At 36.5% G+C, this 19,950-nt stretch overlaps 1 protein-coding gene across 1 annotated transcript; it reads left to right on the top strand.

The window, feature by feature from the left end:
- The first annotated feature begins 1,967 nt into the window (after positions 1–1,967).
- Positions 1,968–19,950, top strand: LOC107871148 (probable inactive serine/threonine-protein kinase scy1). Its single transcript, XM_016717962.2, has 21 exons — positions 1,968–2,292; positions 4,334–4,432; positions 4,585–4,736; positions 7,399–7,471; positions 8,006–8,128; positions 8,547–8,655; positions 10,243–10,322; positions 10,433–10,514; positions 12,378–12,517; positions 12,631–12,741; positions 12,871–12,987; positions 13,118–13,207; positions 13,798–13,851; positions 14,021–14,095; positions 14,257–14,332; positions 14,559–14,658; positions 16,089–16,158; positions 17,988–18,061; positions 18,455–18,567; positions 18,712–18,963; positions 19,243–19,950. Exons 1-21 carry the CDS (start codon positions 2,167–2,169, stop codon positions 19,611–19,613), a joined length of 2,487 nt encoding a protein of 828 aa, XP_016573448.1. The 5' UTR covers positions 1,968–2,166; the 3' UTR covers positions 19,614–19,950.

Genomic DNA, 19,950 nt, shown 5'->3' with positions numbered 1-19,950 from the left:
TGATGTTCTTCTGATTCAGCTGTGTTCTCCAGTGGAATATCAGTGTTTCTTAAATTGGAAATGAAGAAAAATTATTATAAATTATAATAATTAAAAATTTAAATTGATTTTAAAATATATTTGACTTTCAATGCCACAAAAGTTTAAACCAGGAGAGTATTATAAATTTTCTAACAACTTAAAATAGTAAATTATAATATTAAAAATATATTATAAATTACAATGTTAACAACTTAAAATATCTAAAAAATAATTAATCTATTATATGTTTCAAAAAATATATTATTTAAAAATGACTTATTAATTGCAATAGTTAACAATTTAAAATATCTAAAAAAAAATAATTAATTTGTTATATATTTCAAAAAAAAAATGTAAAAAGTATATTAGTCACAATAATTAAAAAAATTTTAAATATAAAATATTTGATTGTATCTCAAAATTTTATGGGTGTCATATAAAAGCTTAAAATTTTCTTATATAAATTTCATTAATCTAAATATAATAATATATGTCTAACTACGAATTTATTAACTAAACAAATAAAGTCTTTAATTGAATGATAAGATTATACATAACATAGAATTTTTAAGTATCAATATTGGGCCCGTGCGTAGCATGACAGAGCCAACTAGTATATTAAAAGTGCGAAGGGCCACAGAGATTATTATGATTTGACTTTTAGTCCTTCATTAAAAATCTCTGCTTTAGTCAAAATCGTCCTTTCACTATTTTTTTAATATTTAAAAGTTTGAAAATTAATTAAATAATTATAGTAAATATCTTCTTATTAGAATTCAGAATTAGTGACAATTAATATTTTTTTCATTAGTTTAAAAATTCTAAATCAACTAAAGTTGATTTTAAGAAGATTTTAAAAAATTAGAATTAAATATGAACGTATTAGAATAAAAATAAAATCTAAGAAACACCAAATTTGTAAAAGTTTTAAGTAAGTAATCAAATATTTTCTAAAGATTTAGCTTTAAAAATAAAGAAAGTTTTTTAAATAAAAAAAAAAATAGTCGTACTACAAATATGGTTCAAATCGATGCGTCTCTTGTAGCCTCTAGCAGTAAGAAAAAGAGGTATTGCATGACAAACGCAAAAATAATAATTCATTAACCACTTGAAATTTCTGGTGGTAAAATATATATGTATTTACAATAAAATATATGTTTTGAATTTTTTCGTACTTTATTAAAAACCTTCACAAGACAAAATCATTAAATTTTAAATAATCAAAAGTTACACGTGCGAGACACATACAACTAAACTAATTATGATAATAGAGCTTATAATGATACTAGTAATTGATAGTGATATGAAAGCGGTTGATAATAATAATAATAATATCATAACAATCAAGTCTATATTATGTTTTTGCTTTTTTTTTAAACAATTTCTTACATAGAACAACAACCCTATTTATAATAGTGCTATATTTGCAATTAAGGTTGCGACCTAGTGATTTAATAAAGTTGGATTGAACATTATGATGAGATTTCAGATTTAGTTCCCACTAAAGGCAAATATTAGGTGATTTTCTTCTATCTGTTCTATCTTGAAACCTCATTTGGCCATGAAAATCATAATTTTTCAGAGTTAAAGTTGGAGTTAAAGTTGAAGTTGGAGTTGTGTTTGATCATGAATATAAGACTGTTTTTGAAATTTCGGAAAAGGATAAAAAATGTCCTTAATGTATTAGAAATGACTCAAAAATACTCTTCTTCCATCTATTGATTCAAAAATGCCCCTCCATCCACCTATTTGGATTAATTGATCTATGTGTAAGTTGTCCAGAGAATAAATAAAAAATTGTACGATCTTTGCAAAGTTAACCCTCTGTAACAATAACTAAAATTTCAATAATAGATCTAAGATTTTGTTAAAATATTTACAACAAAAAGATATTACTATATGAAATATTTTCATCTTTAAAATTATTTCCATATTTATATTGAAATTTAAATATCTGCCAACTATACTTCGAGCAAAGGAACAAAGGAATTCCATCATAGACCGCGGAGCGAACAATATCAAAACCAAATCACTATTATCACTATCCACTTTCCATCATTTCCCTTTAACAGATCAACCGTCGATTTCATTTTCCGGTGCCGTCTCTTCGTCGCCGGCGATCGGAGATCGGTGAGAATTGCAACGATGTTCAATTTCTTAAAAGGCGTTGTTAGTGGATCTGGTACAGGGGTCAAAGATCTGCCGTACAATATCGGTGAACCTTATTCATCTGCTTGGGGCTCTTGGGTTCATTATCGTGGTACCTCTAAGGTTTGCCTATTTTTTCTCTATTTATACATATAAATCAATGTTATTTTGATGTAGCATTGGTGGACGGAGTTATCTGGTACTTGTTGCTGGTGGGAGGTGGTTGGTATCCTGTCAAATTAGCCGAGGTGCACGAAATATGGCCTGGACATCACGGACTTAGAAAATGAACAACATGATGTTGATGTAGCCTCCGTGGACATAGTTACCTGGTACATGTATCCAGTGGGATTAGTTGAGGTGCACGAAGGTGTTTTGGATTGGAATTAGTCAAGGTGCACGAAATCTGATCCGGACACCACAGTCATAAAAATGAACAACATGATTTTGATGTAGCCTTGTAGACGGAAGTATTTGGTACTTGTTGCTGGTGGTAGGTGTTAGGTTGTAGGTATCCTGTGGAATTAGTCGAGGTGCACGCCCTTACACCACAGTCATAAATTGATTTTGATGTAGCATTGATGGCCGAAGTTATTTTGTACTTGTTGTTGGTGGGAGGTGGTAGGTATTATGTGGAATTAGTCGAGGTGTGCGAAATCTGGCCCGGACATCACAGTCATTGAAAATGAACAACATGATTATGATGTAGCCTTGGTGGACAGAGTTATCTAGTTCTTGTTGCTGGTAGGTGGTAGGTATCCCGTGGAATTAGTCGAGGTGCACGAAATCTGGCTCGGACGCTACGATCATAAAAAATGAACAACATGATTATGATGTAACCTTGGTGGACATAGTTAGTTACCTCGTACACTAGTCGAGGTGCATGAAAGCATTTTGGATTGGAATTTCTAAACATGATTTTGATGTTTAGAAATTGGTACCGTTTTCATTTTAAAACCTTGATAGGATAGAATGTGTTGTTGATGTGTAGTGTTGGTGTTGCATTTAGATGTCAATGCTAATGGCATATGAGTTTGGTAGGTTCAGGAAGAAAGTAAGGGAAACTGTCAATCCAAAAAAAAAGAAGAAGAAAGGGAAGCCAAGTTTACTTGGCTGGAAGCTGAAAGATCTTATAATATCACGTGAGTTGATAACATTTGCATTTTGTAACAATAAAGATAGGCGTTGGGGATAGGTGGAGGAGGTGAATTATGTACAGAACATTGATGGCAAAGTTCTCTCTATATAGTAAATGAGAGTCATTTTGGCTTCTCTGGTAGTTCCAAAGGACTGAGGCAGGGTGACACGATTTCTCATAAGATGATGGATAGAGTTGTAACGGAACACTATTTGAAGAGTCTTCAACCAGTGATGGGCTGGATAGTGACAAGTGTCACACTTACTATTTGCAAATGACAGAGTTTTCTTTATGCTAATGAATCTCAATTAACATATCTGAGACAAGTGATTACTGTGGTTCCAAGCAGCGGCAGTCTGCGGGAATCAATTTAAAGAAGTGTGAGATTATCCAAGTCGGAAAGATGCACAACTTCGAACATAGTACAACTGTTAAATTGCAGTAGGATACTTCCAATGACTTAGCTAGGCCTGCTGTTAGGCGTGTCATATAAAAGTTTCATACTTCATACTTCATACTTAGATGAAGCAGTTCCAAGTACAACATTCTGATTTCCTTGATTCCCTTGTGGCCAATGTCATGTTTTCCATAAATCTCCTATCATAAAAAATTGGATGATCTTGTTTTATTTTCCTCAATATTTCAAGTAAGCTATTAATTGTATGTTTCTCTGGAACAAATAGAGCAATATCTGCCCTAGTTCCCTCCATAAGTGGGGTTAAAAAAAAAAGAAAGAGAAGAAAAAAGAGAAAAAAATACAATGAGAGATGAATATGAAGGATGGATTTGGTTTATGAAGATAGTAGAATCCTTGCGACTTAACCACAAATTAACATCCTTACATGTACAGGATTGTGACTATAACTTGCGAGATTCCATGTGCTTAAACATTATAAATCAATAAACTTTAAGATGAACACGTCTTAGCACTAGCTATATGCTATTTTGGGGTAATTTTCAGCTTTCCAGTATGCAGATCAGTTGGTTCATGTTAAGCAATTCATTTTTGGTTCTCTCTTCAAACAGGATGATGGGACTCCTGTGTCGGTATTTGCTCTCTCAGGAAGTAACACAAATGATGGACATCTAGCGGCTGGGCGGAATGGAGTCAAGAGACTTCGTACAGTAAGCTAACTATTGTTTGTAAATTATGAGTTCATTGACACTTCATCTTACTGTACAATCAGGGTATTACTTCTCATTTTTTAGCTTATGGACATAGTTCGTTCCTAGTTACTGAACTCCTTGATGCTAATGTCTTCTTCTTTTGTTTTCAGGTTAGGCATCCAAATATATTGTCATTCCTTCACAGCACTGAGGTTGAAAATTTTGACGGTTCTTCTACCAAGGTTACCATCTATATTGTTACTGAACCTGTCATGCCACTCTCCGAAAAGCTTAAGGAATTAGGATTAAAAGGTACCCAGAGGTATGAATTTACCGTGGTTCATTAACTTCTTACCATTCTATCCCTAAGATAGACAGATTACATGACTTCTCTGAATTACCATAATGGTAGCATGAGTTAATTTTTGAACAGTTGTTGTATCAAAATGCATAATCTTCTACTTTTATTGCCAGTAGTATCTCATAAGCTTCAAGAGTTTCAACCTGGACTTAATGCGCTTTCATATTCATTTTATTATGACGCATCAAGAGTTGTACAGGCTTGCCAAGGTTAGGGAAAGGATGACTCTGGACCTGGATCAGTTGAAGTGTATTAAGGATGTGGACGACAAAGTTTTGGTGGAGGAGGGTCATATTAGGAAGAGATGGCAATTGTACTTTCATAAGCTCCTGAACGATGGAAAGGATACTAGCATTGTGTTGGGGGATTTGGAGCATTCCGAGAGATTTCGAGATTATGGCTATTGTAGGCGCATTAAGGTTGAGGGGGCTATTCGTAGGATGCGTAAAGGTAGAGTGAAGGGGCCAGATGAGATTCCGGTGGATTTTTGGAAGTGCACAGGAGGGGCAGGTGGAGTGGTTGACTCGGTTGTTTAACATAATTTTCAAGACGACGAAGATGTCTGAACCTTGGAGGTGGAGTACGATGATTTCGTTGTATAAGAATAAGGGTGACATTCAGGATTGCAATAATTATAGGGGTATCAAGTTGTTGAGTCACACTATGAAGGTTTGGGAGAGGGTGGTATAGTTGAGGTTGCGGAGGGTTGTTACCGTCTTTGAAAATCAGTTTGGATTTATGCCAGGGCGCAAAAGCATCCATCTCGTCAGGAGACTGGTGGAGCAGTATAGGGAACGGAAGAAAGATTTGGACATGGTGTTTATCGACTTAGAGAATCCTATGCTAGGTTCCAGGGAGGTTCTTTGGAGGTATTTGGAGGCCAGAGGTGTACCTATAGTTTATGTTAGGGCTATTAAGGATATGTACGACGGAGCTAAGACTCGGGTTGGGATTGGGGGTGGGGACTCGGAGCACTTTCCTGTCTTGATGGGTTACATCAAGGATTGACGCTTAGTCCGTTTCTTTTTGCCGTGGTGATGGATGTTTTGACGCGGCACATTCAGGATGAGGTGCCTTATTGTTTGCTTTTTGCGGATGATGTAGTCTTGATTGATGAGACTCGTAGTGGAGTTAATGCTAAGTTGGAGGTTTGGAGTCAAACTCTTGAGTCTAAAAGGTTTAGGTTGAGTAGGTCCAAGACGGAATATTTGGAGTGTAAGTTCAGCGAGGTGTCTCATGAGTCCGATGTGGTTGTTAAGCTTGACACTCATTCTATCAGTAAGAGAGATAGTTTCAAGTATCTGGGGTCGATGATCTGGAGAATGGAGAGATTGACGAGGATGTCACTCATCGGATCAGGGTTGGGTGGATGAAATGGAGGCTCGCTTCCGGTATCTTGTGTGACAAAAAGGTACCTCCCAACCTTAAAGGAAAGTTCTACAAAGTGGTGGTTAGACCGGCTTTGTTGTATGCGGCGGAGTGTTGGCCTGTTAAGAAGACCCACATCCAGAAGATGAAGGTGGCGGAGATGAGAATGCTTCGGTGGATGAGTGTGTGTACTAGAAAAGATAGGATTAGAAATAAGGTTAATAAGGTGGGAGTGGCTTTAGTGGAAGCCAAGATGAGGGAAGTGAGGTTGAGATGGTTTGGTCATGTGATGCGGAGGAGCACGGATGCCCCACTGCGGAGGTGTAAGAGGTTGGCTAGGGATGGTTTCAAGCGAGGTAGAGGTAGAGCTAAGAAATATTGGAGGGAGGTGATTAGGCATGACATGGAGCAACTTCAGCTTACCGAGGACATGACCCTGGATAGGAAGTTGTGGAGGAGGCGAATTAGGGTAGAAGGTTAGTCTGAGTTAGGATGTTGTATGTTTTGGTGTATACTTGGAGTATCTTGCTTTTGGTATTATTGTATATGTTAATTTCAATTGTATATTGTTCTATTACTATTCCTTATCTTATCTTTTCTTAGATCACTATATTTTAAGTCGGGGGTCTATCGGAAACAACCTCTCTATCTCACAATTGAGGTAGTGGTATGGATTGCGTTCACTTACCCTCCCCAGACCCCACTTGGTGGGAGAATATGCTGGGTATGTTGTTGTTGTTCTTGCATCAATTTCATTTCTTGATACGCCCCTAGGGCTTCGATTTAGTGGCAAAAACGTAGCACTGGACGCGTGGGTTACTTTGACATATGTGACGAGCTCAAATTTTGATGGAGACAAAAGCTTTGTATTTAGGTGGAGAAAAGTTGGGGGAGGTCATTGTTCACCAAGTTTAGAACCCTCAGTCAGCAGCATGTCATGAGCGTGGGTTTAGATGTATATCACAGGTTTGAACCCTGCTAGAGACAAAAGCCTGGTATTTAGGTGGAGAAAGGTAGGGGCATTATCCACATAGTTTCAAACCATCAATCAGAATGTCCGCTCGAACTCAAATATTTAAAACTTCCAATAAATGTCATTCTGTATATCTCAGATTAAATTATTGGGCATGTCTTCCTTCTCAATCTTGGCAATTCCTTGGTGTATCTAGATACTACTTAAGTTTCCTCACTCTGAAGCTGTGCTGTATAGTTTTGAAGACTAAAGTTTATTTTACACCTCATTTGATGGTGACAGGGACGAGTATTACGCCTGGGGGTTGCATCGAATAGCCAAAGCTGTGAGCTTCTTAAATAACGACTGCAAACTTGTAAGTATGCTTTTGATTAGATTTCATTTGTTCCTTATGTTGAAAGAATGCATCTATTAAAGCTACTTTCTGAGGAAGTGGAATCCATAATATTAGGATAAAATGAAATTTTTTGTTGTAGATTTGCTTATTGATGCTTCTTATAAATATCTAATGCCTGAGCCATATCGATTTTTGGCGTTGTACATAGAGATTGCAACACATAAGTTAGATCCTTAGATTCCTTATACAGTCATTGATGAATCCAAATGGTGAGCTTGGGCCAAGCTTATTATGAAGTGTATAGCTTTAAAGCCTGAAATATTTTTCTTTCATCTGCGGTGAAAGCTTCCATGTACTAGCTATTAAACTAGAGTTGGCTTGGATCTGATCCTTTGATAATGGTTAGGAGAAACTATTGTGTATCTTTGATGTATCTATTACTTCTTTCGTACTGGTATATGTTTGAGATAATTTAATCTTCTGCGGGCAAACTTTACTGGATCATTTGAATATTTGATGGATTATTTTGAGTTTCATTTTTTACTAATGCAGGTTCATGGAAATGTATGCTTGGCTAGTGTTGTTGTTACACAAACTCTGGACTGGAAATTGCACGCCTTTGATGTTCTTTCTGAGTTTGATGGACACAATGAATCTTCTGTTGGTCCAATGCTGGTAAACTATGATTCAAAATTAACCACTGGCAACCATTCTTTTCACTTTTATTCCATACCAAACCTCATCTTTAACTGTGAATAACAGAGTGGTCAACTACAGATTTTCTAATGGATCTCTATGGATGGCACTTAAGGAAAAGATAGGAAAAAAAGAAACCTACTTTCTGTTTTGTAAGGCACACTGCATGATAAACGAATTATATCTTGAAACAATTTCTTAATATCCCCTTTTAGCTGAAGACCTGTATTTTCCTTTAGAGGATTCATGTAGTTGATCCCAACTGATTTGGGATTGAGGTGCAGTTGATGGATATTTGATGCTATTCTCCAGTATCTCATGCTTTACTGTTATTTTTCATTTTTCCTTTGTCACACAAAAAAATACAGGTTAATTGTTTTTCTTTATTTGTGTGTAGCAATATGATTGGCTTATTGGTGCACAATACAAACCAAAGGAGCTGCTGAAGTCTGACTGGACAACAATCAGAAGGTCTCCACCTTGGACTATAGATTCTTGGGGTTTGGGTAAGTCTTGTCTATGTTACTGCCATTGTTATCGATATTGATATTGATATTGATATTGATATTGATATTGGTATTGGTATCGGTATTGGTATTGGTATTGGTACTAGTATTGGTATCGGTATTGGTATTGGTTGTAGTCATTATTCAGTGGTAATAGAATGATAAGACTTAGAAGTTTTGGCTCTCTGTTTTTTGAGGTTTCACTATAGTGATAATGGGATATAGATGGAACTTACCATGTCACTAAGATGATTAAAAAAAAAAAAAACCTAAAATGCTTTAGCATTCAGGTTTCACTATAGTGATAGTGGGATATAGATTGCAGTTATGGACTAAGTTGCTCGGACTCGGGTGCGGGTGTCGGACTTGGGTGCGGATCCGAGTGTCGGATCTTTCATGATTGATTTTTTAAGATTTGGGGATATGGATCTGGATACGGATACGTGTGCGGGGACTCGGCAAAAAAAAAATTAAAAATTTATACATATTGTTCAAAATTGACAAGCATTTTAAAACTAATGAAAAATGAGAATATTAATATGTTCAATATATACTTCCGCTAAATTTAGTTTCGTTAAAAACATGTGTGCTTTCAAAGCATATACATTAATCTTTGATTTATAATTAAATAATTATAATATTTATCCTTATTTTATAAACTCTAATTAATATACAATGCTTATTTCATTTAATCAAAATAAAGATAAATTATTTATTCTTAATAATAAATAATCAAAGAGGCAGCTATTAAATATGGAAAGCTTATCTCATTTAATTTAAAAAATTATAGTGTTTATTCTTAACAACAAATAATGAATGTGGCAACTATTAAAGGAGTGCAGGTCAATTAGAAAACAAATTAGTGTTAGGTGTCTGAACAGTCGTCTTCATCTTTTCCTCTGCTTCGTCTTCTCTCCTCCATCTTCGTCCCCAACTACATGTTTTACATATCTTTTTTCTTTCCAATACAATACAATATCACGATGTGCACAATCTAGTTGTCCACCATGGCACCGACAATTCTCGGCTTCAAAAACCTGTAACATCATGAACAAAACCTGCAACAGCCACACGAACAACAAGATTTACCTAGAAAAAAGCTTCAAAAGAGACAAAAGGACTGGTATAAATTACTATGTAGCAGCAGAATTGAAGGTATTTTGTTTCCGAGCTATTCAAATCTTTACTTTTAGATATCAAAATTTTAATTTTTCTCCGAATTGTTGGTCAACACTCGCGATCTCACGCCCTTACCTGTGTCAGTGTCGTGTCGACACGGGTGCGGCACCGAAATTGCCGAGTCTGAGCAACTTAGGTTATGGACCTTACCATGTCACTTAGATCATAAATAAAAAACTAAAATGCTTTAGCATCCAGCATTTCCTTGGCTATTGAAATGATTGCATTTGCTGTATCTTCTCTCTTATGTATTATCATTGTTATAAGGCTTGAGTATTTATTATGGAATCACCATTTTCTGGATACAAAATGGACTGGAGAGCTTTTCTCTAATCTATAAAACACTCCAGAGTTGTTAAATGTTTATGTTCAACCACAAATTAATCTTCTGATGCTGGGAATTTCTAGGCTGTCTTATCTATGAACTGTTTTCTGGTACCAAGTTGAGCAAAACAGAGGACCTGTGCAATACTGCTTCTATTCCAAAGGTATGCTGCAACATTCACTGATTGATTTGCTTCTCCCAGTATTCTCTTCTTTATCTTCTGACAGATTTGAAAAATATCATTTGCAATTGGCTTATTTTCCTTTCTCACAGTCTCTACTTCCAGATTATCAGCGTCTCTTGAGCTCTATGCCCCCTCGCAGGTTGAATTCATCAAAGCTTCTTGAAAATAGTGGTAATTTTGTTGTTAGATTTTTATTTTTTTGTAGATTAACAGAGTTCTCAAGCTGTCCAAGTACCTTTTGTCATACGACGGATACTTTTCTCCTATTTTACTGTTAAACTGTTATTTTCTCATTGAATTTATTGATCACGGGTATATATTTCAATAAGTTCTAGTCTTCTAGTAGCAGATGTGAGCTCAATATATGTTTGGAATGTGTTATGACACCATCTACCTGTTGTCGACGTTTTGAATCCAAGGATTGATGCTGAAGTGGGTTTTGTTCTGCACAAATAGATAATCATTAGTCATCATGGGCAATTCAGACAAAGCTTTTTAATGCTGATCTATTTTATGATGTTCTTCTTCCGCCCTAGTTACAACCCATGAACAAGAGGTCATTGTTGCTTCGTTTGAACCGGTTGTATGTGTTGTGATATATTTCGTACAAAAGAATCAACAACAACATACCCAGTGTATTCCCACATAGTGGGGTCTGGGGAGGGTAAAATGTACGTTATCCATACCACTACCTCTGAAGAAGTAGAGAGGCTGTTTCGGATAGATCCCTGGCTCAGCACAAAAGACAAAAAACAAAATCGAAATAAAACACGAAACAGGATGTAATAGTGTAACAATGTATTAAAACCACACAGTAATACCCTACACTATCAAACCGGGTGCACACCACTCACTACAATCCTCCGACAACTAATAGCAAGGCTACACCAAAGCACTCCTATCTACTAGCCACACCCCACCCACCCGTACTAGCCCTTTAACCTAATTCGCGTCTTCCACAACTTCCTATCTAGGGTCACATCCTCAGTAAGCTGTAACTGATTCATATCTCGTCTAATCACCTCCCTCCAGTATTTCTTCGGCCTACCACTACTCTGCCTGAGACCATCCAAAGCTAACCTCTCACACCTACAAACTGGGGCATCAGTATCCCTCCTCATCACATGCTCAAACCATCTCAACCTCACTTCCCGCAATATGTCCTTCACTGAAGTCACCCCCACCTTCTCCCGAATAGTCTCATTCCTAACTCTGTCTCCCATAGTAAGCCCACACATCCACCGCAACATCCTTATTTCCGCCACCTTCAATTTCTGGATATGAGAGTTCTTAACCGGCCAACACTCCGCTCCATACAATATGGCCGGACGGACTGCCACTGTATAGAATTTACCTTTAAGCTCATACAAAAGAATGATTGCGGAATTCTATTATATGTCAATTATGAGTCTTAACTTCCGATTGGTATCTAGTTCACTTAAGAGAACCATGTCAATTTTCTGTATTTTGCTTGTCATTTTGGTAGTCTAATTTGGTATATGTGGACGCTTTGCCTTCTATAACCTTATCTTATACCTGGCTGCATACTGGTTTAGCATTTTTGTGATGCACCTTTTGGTTGGTCAATCAGGATGAATTAAATGGGTAGCCTTTTGGCATAACTAAATGAAAGTAGAATTACAATATAGCCATTCGCGTTATACATATGGATGTCCATTTCCTTGTGTATACTTTACCTTTCCAAGTTTTCTGAACCTTCTTTTGGTTTCATGTCCTTTATGAACCTTAATCTATCTTAATCAGATCAAACCATTATAATCATCTTAGTAGAATTTATTATGTGGAGCTAATGCTTAAGTCTCCCTTATTAATTTGATGTTACTTCCATTGCTCCTTTTTCATGGGCACATTTATTGCTTTTACTCTTCTAGGATTTTCTAATTATCACTTTACCCTGGATTTATCAGTCTTGTTATTCACTTTTTGACTGACTTTAAGTGATAGTGTTAATACTCTTTCCAATTTATCATTCACATGCCGTCTCCACTAAATATGCTAATCATGCATTGGCAGAATATTTCCAAAATAAGTTGGTGGATACCATTCAATTCATGGAAATACTTAATCTTAAGGATAGTGTAGAAAAAGACACCTTCTTCCGTAAGCTTCCAAATCTAGCAGAGCAACTTCCTCGCGAGATAGTGCTGAAGAAGGTAATCCTTTTTTCTTCCATTAAAAATTCTAGCGAATTAGATAAAGCAAATAAAAAAATTTAGTCAATAATTATATTAATTGCATGACCAAATCTAATATTTTCTCTTTGCAGTTGCTTCCTTTGCTAGCTTCTGCATTAGAATTTGGTTCAGCTGCTGCTCCTGCTTTAACAGCTTTGTTGAAAATGGGTTCTTGGCTTTCAACAGATGAGTTTAGTGTCAAGGTTTGAACTCTTTTCTTGCTTTTCCCGAGATTAAGTACTTCTTTCATCCAGCAGAGTTGACCACATCTTTTTTTCTAGTGTTTAGTTTCTGTTTTAACTTGTATCTTGAACCGTGGGTATCTATAATAGGTACTGCCTACAATTGTAAAACTTTTTGCCTCCAATGATCGGTCCATTCGAGTGGCTCTTCTGCAGCATATTGATCAATATGGGGAGTCATTATCTGCCAAAATTGTTGATGAGCAGGTATGGAAGTATCAGATGAATTATGGCTATAATTTTTCAAGTGTACAGTTATATTTGAAGGGATATCCTTAATAATTCACAATTTTTTAGCAATTGGATAGTATAATTGCCTGATAAAGCTTTTGATCAGGTTTACCCTCATGTGGCTACTGGGTTCTCTGACACATCTGCTTTTCTCCGGGAGATGACGCTTAAATCTATGCTTGTATTGGCTCCTAAGGTACGCACATCTTGCATATAGGTCCTGTAATTATGTTTTAACATTTGAGAACAAATATCTGGTTAACTGACCTTGTTGTCCAGCCAGCGCTTTACTGTATACCTGAACTAGAACATGCCATTGTATTTGATGTTCTAACTTTCCTTCTGGAAGTCTGATTACTGATGTTCTATATGCATTGATATTGATATTTAAAATTTGTGTCTGATGCTATAGTGCATATTGTTTCATAGGGATCAAGTATGGTGATGTTTGTAACCATCTCATCTAAAAGCTTAAGGTGTTATAGAGAATGTTGTTTTATTTACTTAATTATGTCTTCGTCTCCTCATGTACGAGCCTGATTCTTTTTCATGGTTTAAGCCGTGAAATTCTGTTTTGATAATGGATGAGGGTGAGACTCGAACTCAAGACCTCCGCCTGTTGTAATATCATGTTGAAGTTTGTACCATCTCTTCTAAAACCTTAAGCTGTTAGAGAGAGTATACATTTATTTACTTAATTATGTCTTTAACAAAGTAGTTCCATATAGTGTCAATTCCTAGTATCACTAAGTCACTGACTATTGCATGTTCAAAATGTTATTGCAGCTCTCACAACGCACTATATCGGGATCTTTGTTGAAATATCTATCCAAGCTCCAGGTGTGAATCGTACATGCAAAGCTAGTAGTCTTCTTGTGTATGATTATTTCTTTGCTTCATAGTGTTTGAAATATCTGTTCAAGGAACAGGTATTCCAGAACATATTTCTCTTGTCTAGGCTTATTTGTTTGCTCCTTAGATTTTGCTTTTCTATTTGTGGTGTATGTAGGTTGATGAAGAACCAGCGATTCGAACAAACACTACTATATTGCTTGGAAATATTGCTGGTTACCTCAATGAGGGGGTAAGGAACTATCTTGAGTATCATATCATTCCAAACTTTAAACAAGTGACAGTAATATTTAAATGTCTATCGGCTTTTTACTAGTAAAAGAGTGTAAGCCTATCCTTCTCGTGATTTGTTTTACTTTGACATGATAATTAATGGAAATTTTTTGCCTGTAGACAAGGAAGAGGGTGCTAATAAATGCACTCACTGTTCGTGCCTTGCGTGATACATTTGCTCCTGCCCGAGCAGCAGGTAGCACAATATATGCTTTGCATCCAATGTTTTTTTGGCCAGCTAATGATAATTTTCTTATTTGAGACTGAGGTGTAGTTTTTGTTGTAATGATAACTTTCTTGAGTCCGATTTTTTCCTGAGGTTTTTTAGTGATCTTCTCCAAATTCCTGAGTCTGTCTCTGCTTCCTCTTCCCTTTTTTGTCCTTGTCTCTGTAATAATGGATGTTAAATTTTGTTTTGGCAGGTATTATGGCTTTGTCGGCTACCAGTTCTTACTATGACGTGACTGAGATCGCAACCCGCATATTACCGAATATTGTTGTATTTACCATTGATCCAGACAGGTTTTCTTCTCTTAAATAGTTGCACTTACTGTTCTTTGAAAACTTGTCCTTTTAAGGACGTGGGATATCTGATATCACATGGAATCTCTTTATGCTAGTTTTTCAGTACTTTTTCTTTCTGGGATCACTTTACATCTATGAATCAAATCTCTAGTCGCAGTCAGCTGTATGAATCTTTACTATCCATCTTGCTGCATTTGACCCCATTTCTTTGCAATATACAAAGGGCCACATTCTGGGATTGCTTTAGCTCCTATAAAAATAAGAAGTTTTTAAGCTTTGCCATTACTAGTATGTTCAAAGAAGTAATGTTCACCTGGATTTTAGAAGACGAAAAAGAAAGATGCAGGGCATGGGATGTTGCTCCAGCCTCCAGTTGTACTTATGTTGACCATATAGAAAGATAAAATGGGAGAGATTTTGAGGAAATAGAGAAGGATCTTGTATACTAGAATATTCAAAGAAGTAATGTTCACCTGGATTTTAGAAGACGAAAAAGAAAGATGCAGGGCATGGGATGTTGCTCCAGCCTCCAGTTGTACTTATGTTGACCATATAGAAAGATAAAAAGGGAGAGCTTTTGAGGAAATAGAGAAGGATCTTGTATACTTGAGGAATAACCTCTTCCCTTATTTCTTTTTGGTGCAGCCATGAGATTCAATAAGCATAGAAAATTAGGTGTTCGTAGAAAACCATATTTTTTGCTGAGGTTTCTATTTTTGGTATACTTCTTGTATATATGCAATTTTTGCTCCTTTTAGTAAAGTTTGACTACTTCATTTGAAAAAAAAGGAACTTGCCTGCCTAAATAGATTAATACCTATGCACTTGGAACTCCATGGCTTTGGTTCTCTGTGGCTTTCGATCTTACTTGTTGATACTAGGCCTCGGTTAGGCTATTGGATAGCTATGGTTGCCGGAATCCTCATGTTTAACGGTTTGATGGATGCTTAGGCTGACACATTCAGCTGTCAAGCATGTCATGTTAATGGATTCAAACACGACGAGTTCTGTCGCTATCTGGATGATTTATGTGCATTTCTGTATTGTAAAATCTTTCAGAAAGTAACACATGCTTGTAGTTATTAGAGTGTAGATTTTATTACTTTGTGGAGCATATTGCTCGTCATTGTGTGGAAGTCTACTCATTTTTGAGAAGAAAAGTAAACTCATTTTACAGATAGAAGACTGGTAATCCTAAATATCTGCCATTTGTCATGTGTTTGGAATCTTTCCCCAGATAAAATGGTATCAAAGATAATGCATTTGGTTTGTCTGTCTGGGCATCGTTTGTAGTTTCTCAATACTTTGTTGTGTCTGAATCATTTTGTTGTTTGGAGCTGATTAATTGTTATGTGTATTTGGAAAACCTGTTATGATTGTGTTTGTGCATGTACTCTATCATCACTTGTTTCATTTCAATGGAACAGTGATGTTCAATCAAAAGCATTCCAAGCAGTTGATCAATTTTTGCAATTAGTCAAGCAGCACCATGAGAAGGTATTCTAGTGTATTCATTTTTATTTTATTTTTAATTTGCACATTAGCTGTCCCAGTTTTAGCCTCGGGTAGAAAAGCTTGCCTTGTATGAAGCTGCACCTGGAGCTTGAAAAATGGTTTTCCACTTTTTGGCTCATAAAACTTGGGGCATTATCCCAGCGGAGACAAAAACACTAGATTTCTTCCATCTGGCCTTGGTGGACAGAGTCACTCGGTACCCGTACTGGTGGACACTAGATTTCTTCCATCTGGCCTTGGTGGACAGAGTTACTCAGTACCTGTACTGGTGGGAGGTAGCAGGTAGCAGGTGCCTGTGGAATTAGACGAGGTGCGCACAAGCTTTCCGGACACAACAGTTATAAAAAAAAATTGGGGATTGTTTCTTTCATGGGCCCCTTGAAGAATTGTTCCCTAATATTCGTTGTCTGGTATTACGACCTGGTGCGACGGTTGGTAGATTCTGAACCAACAGGGGTGAATCTTTAATTTCAGGAGTTTTTGAATGGGTGGGAGGTCCCTAGAATTGCTGATTTTTTTCATAACCTTGGAACAGTTTAAAGGGACGAACACAAAAGATGATAGATTGATACGGCGAAGGCATAGTAAAGGCAATTACACAGTGAAGTCATCCTACATAGCTCGTAATAATATTTGGTAACAGTTCGTTGAATGGCATTGGATGTCTGTCTGGAAGTAAAAGCACCTTTAAGGTAGCCGACTATATGGAGGGAAAAAAATGCAAGGTGCTTTGAAAGAACAAACATCCCTATATAAAAGATTAAAGATGAATGAATTGCCTTCATTTGTTGTACTTTTGGTTCAAAGAAGATTTTGTATATGGTGTGGAGTCATTGTTAGATATCATAGAGTCCTTGTAAGAAGAACAAGGACATATTCTTTTGCTTATTTTGAACTGTAATGATCGCTCTTAGCACAGCCTTTGTGCTAAAGATACGTCGTATAATATTGGTTACCTTTCTCAAAGAAAAAAGGGTATTATTTGGAATAGCTGGAATGAGAAGGGAAAAAAAAGTTTCTTGTGCCCATTGACATCATAAAAGTTGGATTATATTTGGCATGAATATAATCTAGTACAGTTAGAAGAAGATGTCTCTTTCTTCTTGTTAATTCATGTTATCATAAACTGAGCAGGCGATAGAGTTCCGCCACTTCTTAGGTGCCCTTCCTGGCTTATTAACTTTAAAATTAAGTAGCTTGTCATGAATTTCTCAGTCCTTCAGATACTCAACACTCACATATTTTTTGTGTTGGATTAGAAATAAACATTTAGTTTATCCGCTTTATTTATATGACAGTGTTTGACTGTTAATCGGAGTCACTAAGAATGATAGAACTACTATTGACAAATATATTAACATACCAAAAGTTCCGTTACAATTTTGTGGTTTTGTACAAGCCATGTCATTCTTCTAAGATCATGTCATTACGAGTAAAATGGGGACATAAACAATTAAAGAGTTCTCAATTATGAAGAGGTGTTTATTGTATTGGAATGAACCAAAAAGGAGAGACTGCCATTTTTTTAAGAGGTATTTAGCATATTCGAATATACCAGATATGAAATACTGTCATTAAAAATGGAAAGGAAGGAATACATCTTTTTTCTATTCGTAGTTCAGTGTGCAACTGGGTTCATATATACATGCATGCACACACATTAATTACATGTGTATCGATGTTCTTATTCTTTATGCTGTCGTTTCTTCTACCATCAGCTCTGTTCCCTAATTCTTTCTACCAGTCTCGCTTGTGTTCTTATCCTCTCCCTTGTGCATTTATACACTCCTTTCTGTATTGTCCTCTCTTAGACTAGCACTGGAGATGATAGCAGCACCACAAGCATGGGAACTTCATCAATTCCTGGAAATGCGAGTTTGCTAGGGTATGTAAACATTTGAGCATATTGTGGTCATTTGCTGCTACTGTAAAATTATTTGCTATACATTGCATTTGGGCAGGCAGCTGATATAATCAATTTATCATAAGTTCCTTTCCCAATTAAGCTTTATAAATTCCTTTCCCAATTAAGCTTTATAAGTTCCTTCCCCAATTAAGCTTCATCCCGATTTATGTTAACTGATGTGAAGATTTTGAGGGTGTTAGTGAAGCATTAAAAATATTTCCATCTCCTAACTATTACTATGGGAATATTGTCAAGGACTGTTGAAGCATGCATCCCTTGCGGTTGTGGGAGCTCTGTCATTTACCCTTCCCTTCTACAGTTTTCATTTTCTGTAATATTTTTCAGTAATATGGCCTTATTCTCATATTGCAGTTGGGCTATGAGCTCACTGACCCTTAAAGGTAGTAAATCCTCTGAGCAGGGTTCATATGCTCCAGCTAGCTCAAGCATGGCTCCTACTTCTGCAGTCCCCAGTTCTAGCTCAAGTATGCATTCCAATTATTTATTTTGCAATATGCTTCAGGGGTTGATTGATAATGATAATTTCCATGTTGCTTTGTTCAAATATACTTAAATGCTTATGACGATGAATGCATCTCCAACTTGATACTAGTTTCTGAATTAAACAGTTGCAGATAGTTCGAGTATAGCACCAATTCACGTCAGTAGTTCCAGCACGGATCTCACAGATCAGCATGTGCCAGTATCCCCGACATCAAATGATGGATGGGGAGAGCTCGAAAATGGAATTCTAGGTGGTCCTGACGATGATAAAGATGGTTGGGATGATATTGAGCCCCAAGAAGAGCCAAAACCATCTCCCTTTCTTGCAAATATCCAAGCTGCTCAAAGACGTCCCGTTTCTCAACCAAAACCACAAGGTAATGACAATACCTTTAAAATGTGTGTTCCTCTAGAGGCTATGCTCTTGGGTAGTAGTCTATTACTGCTGGAACTCTTAATTATATTATCGGTTGCAATTGACTAATTCTAGCAACTCTTTTCCCCTTCGCAAAAAATGACAAGGTCCATTACAAGTAAAAGAAGTGTAGACAAACAAAAACAGGAAGACCCTGGAAGTATATTACCTTGTGTGTCAATTAGATCAGTCTCATTTCTATATTATTTTTGTTTCCTCATTCTTACAACATTTGCTTCAGTTACTGGTTTACGTGGAAGTATGACACCGAAGGTAAGCAAAAATGAAGATGATGACTTATGGGGATCTGTACCTGCTACTGCTCCTGCTCCAAGAGCTAGTTCTTCCCAGCCATCAAGCACTAGATCGAGTAGAACAGTTGGTGATGATGATGACCCATGGGGCGCCATAGCCGCCCCAGCTCCTTCAGCAAAGCCTTTGAATGTGAAAAAAGGTGGAGCACTTGATGATAATGACCCATGGGCTGCTATTGCAGCTCCTGTACCAACAACCACTAAAGCCAGACCTTCAATTGGGCGAGGGAGAGGAAACAAACCTACAGTACCTAAATTGGGTGCCCAAAGAATAAACCGAACATCGTCTGGAATGTAAATTAGAAAATCACAACTAGGGTCAACACTTGAAGAATATTTCATGAGGCGCTGTAAAATTTCCCCCTCATCAGGTGAGTAAAAGTTCAGCTGAAATACAATTGAAAGTTGTGTTTGTTTCCAGATGTATTCTTCTAAGGTTCATGGGGAAATGGGCATCATTTCCCCCCATAGTGTAGACACTGTATTCTTTTACACAAAACAATTGGATGCAAATTCTTTGTAGTTAGTGAGAGTCATGACATGCTGTTTCAACATTGTGGTTTGTAGTTTGCTCTTCTATTTGCAACTGAATCTGCAATCTTTTGGTATTATTTATGAGTTTATGTTACAGTTCA

Source organism: Capsicum annuum, chromosome 5 (genome assembly GCF_002878395.1).
Source record: "Capsicum annuum cultivar UCD-10X-F1 chromosome 5, UCD10Xv1.1, whole genome shotgun sequence".
NCBI lineage: Eukaryota > Viridiplantae > Streptophyta > Magnoliopsida > Solanales > Solanaceae > Capsicum > Capsicum annuum.
The sequence above is the reverse complement of the archived record's forward strand: the minus strand, read 5'-3'. Positions and strand labels throughout refer to the sequence as shown.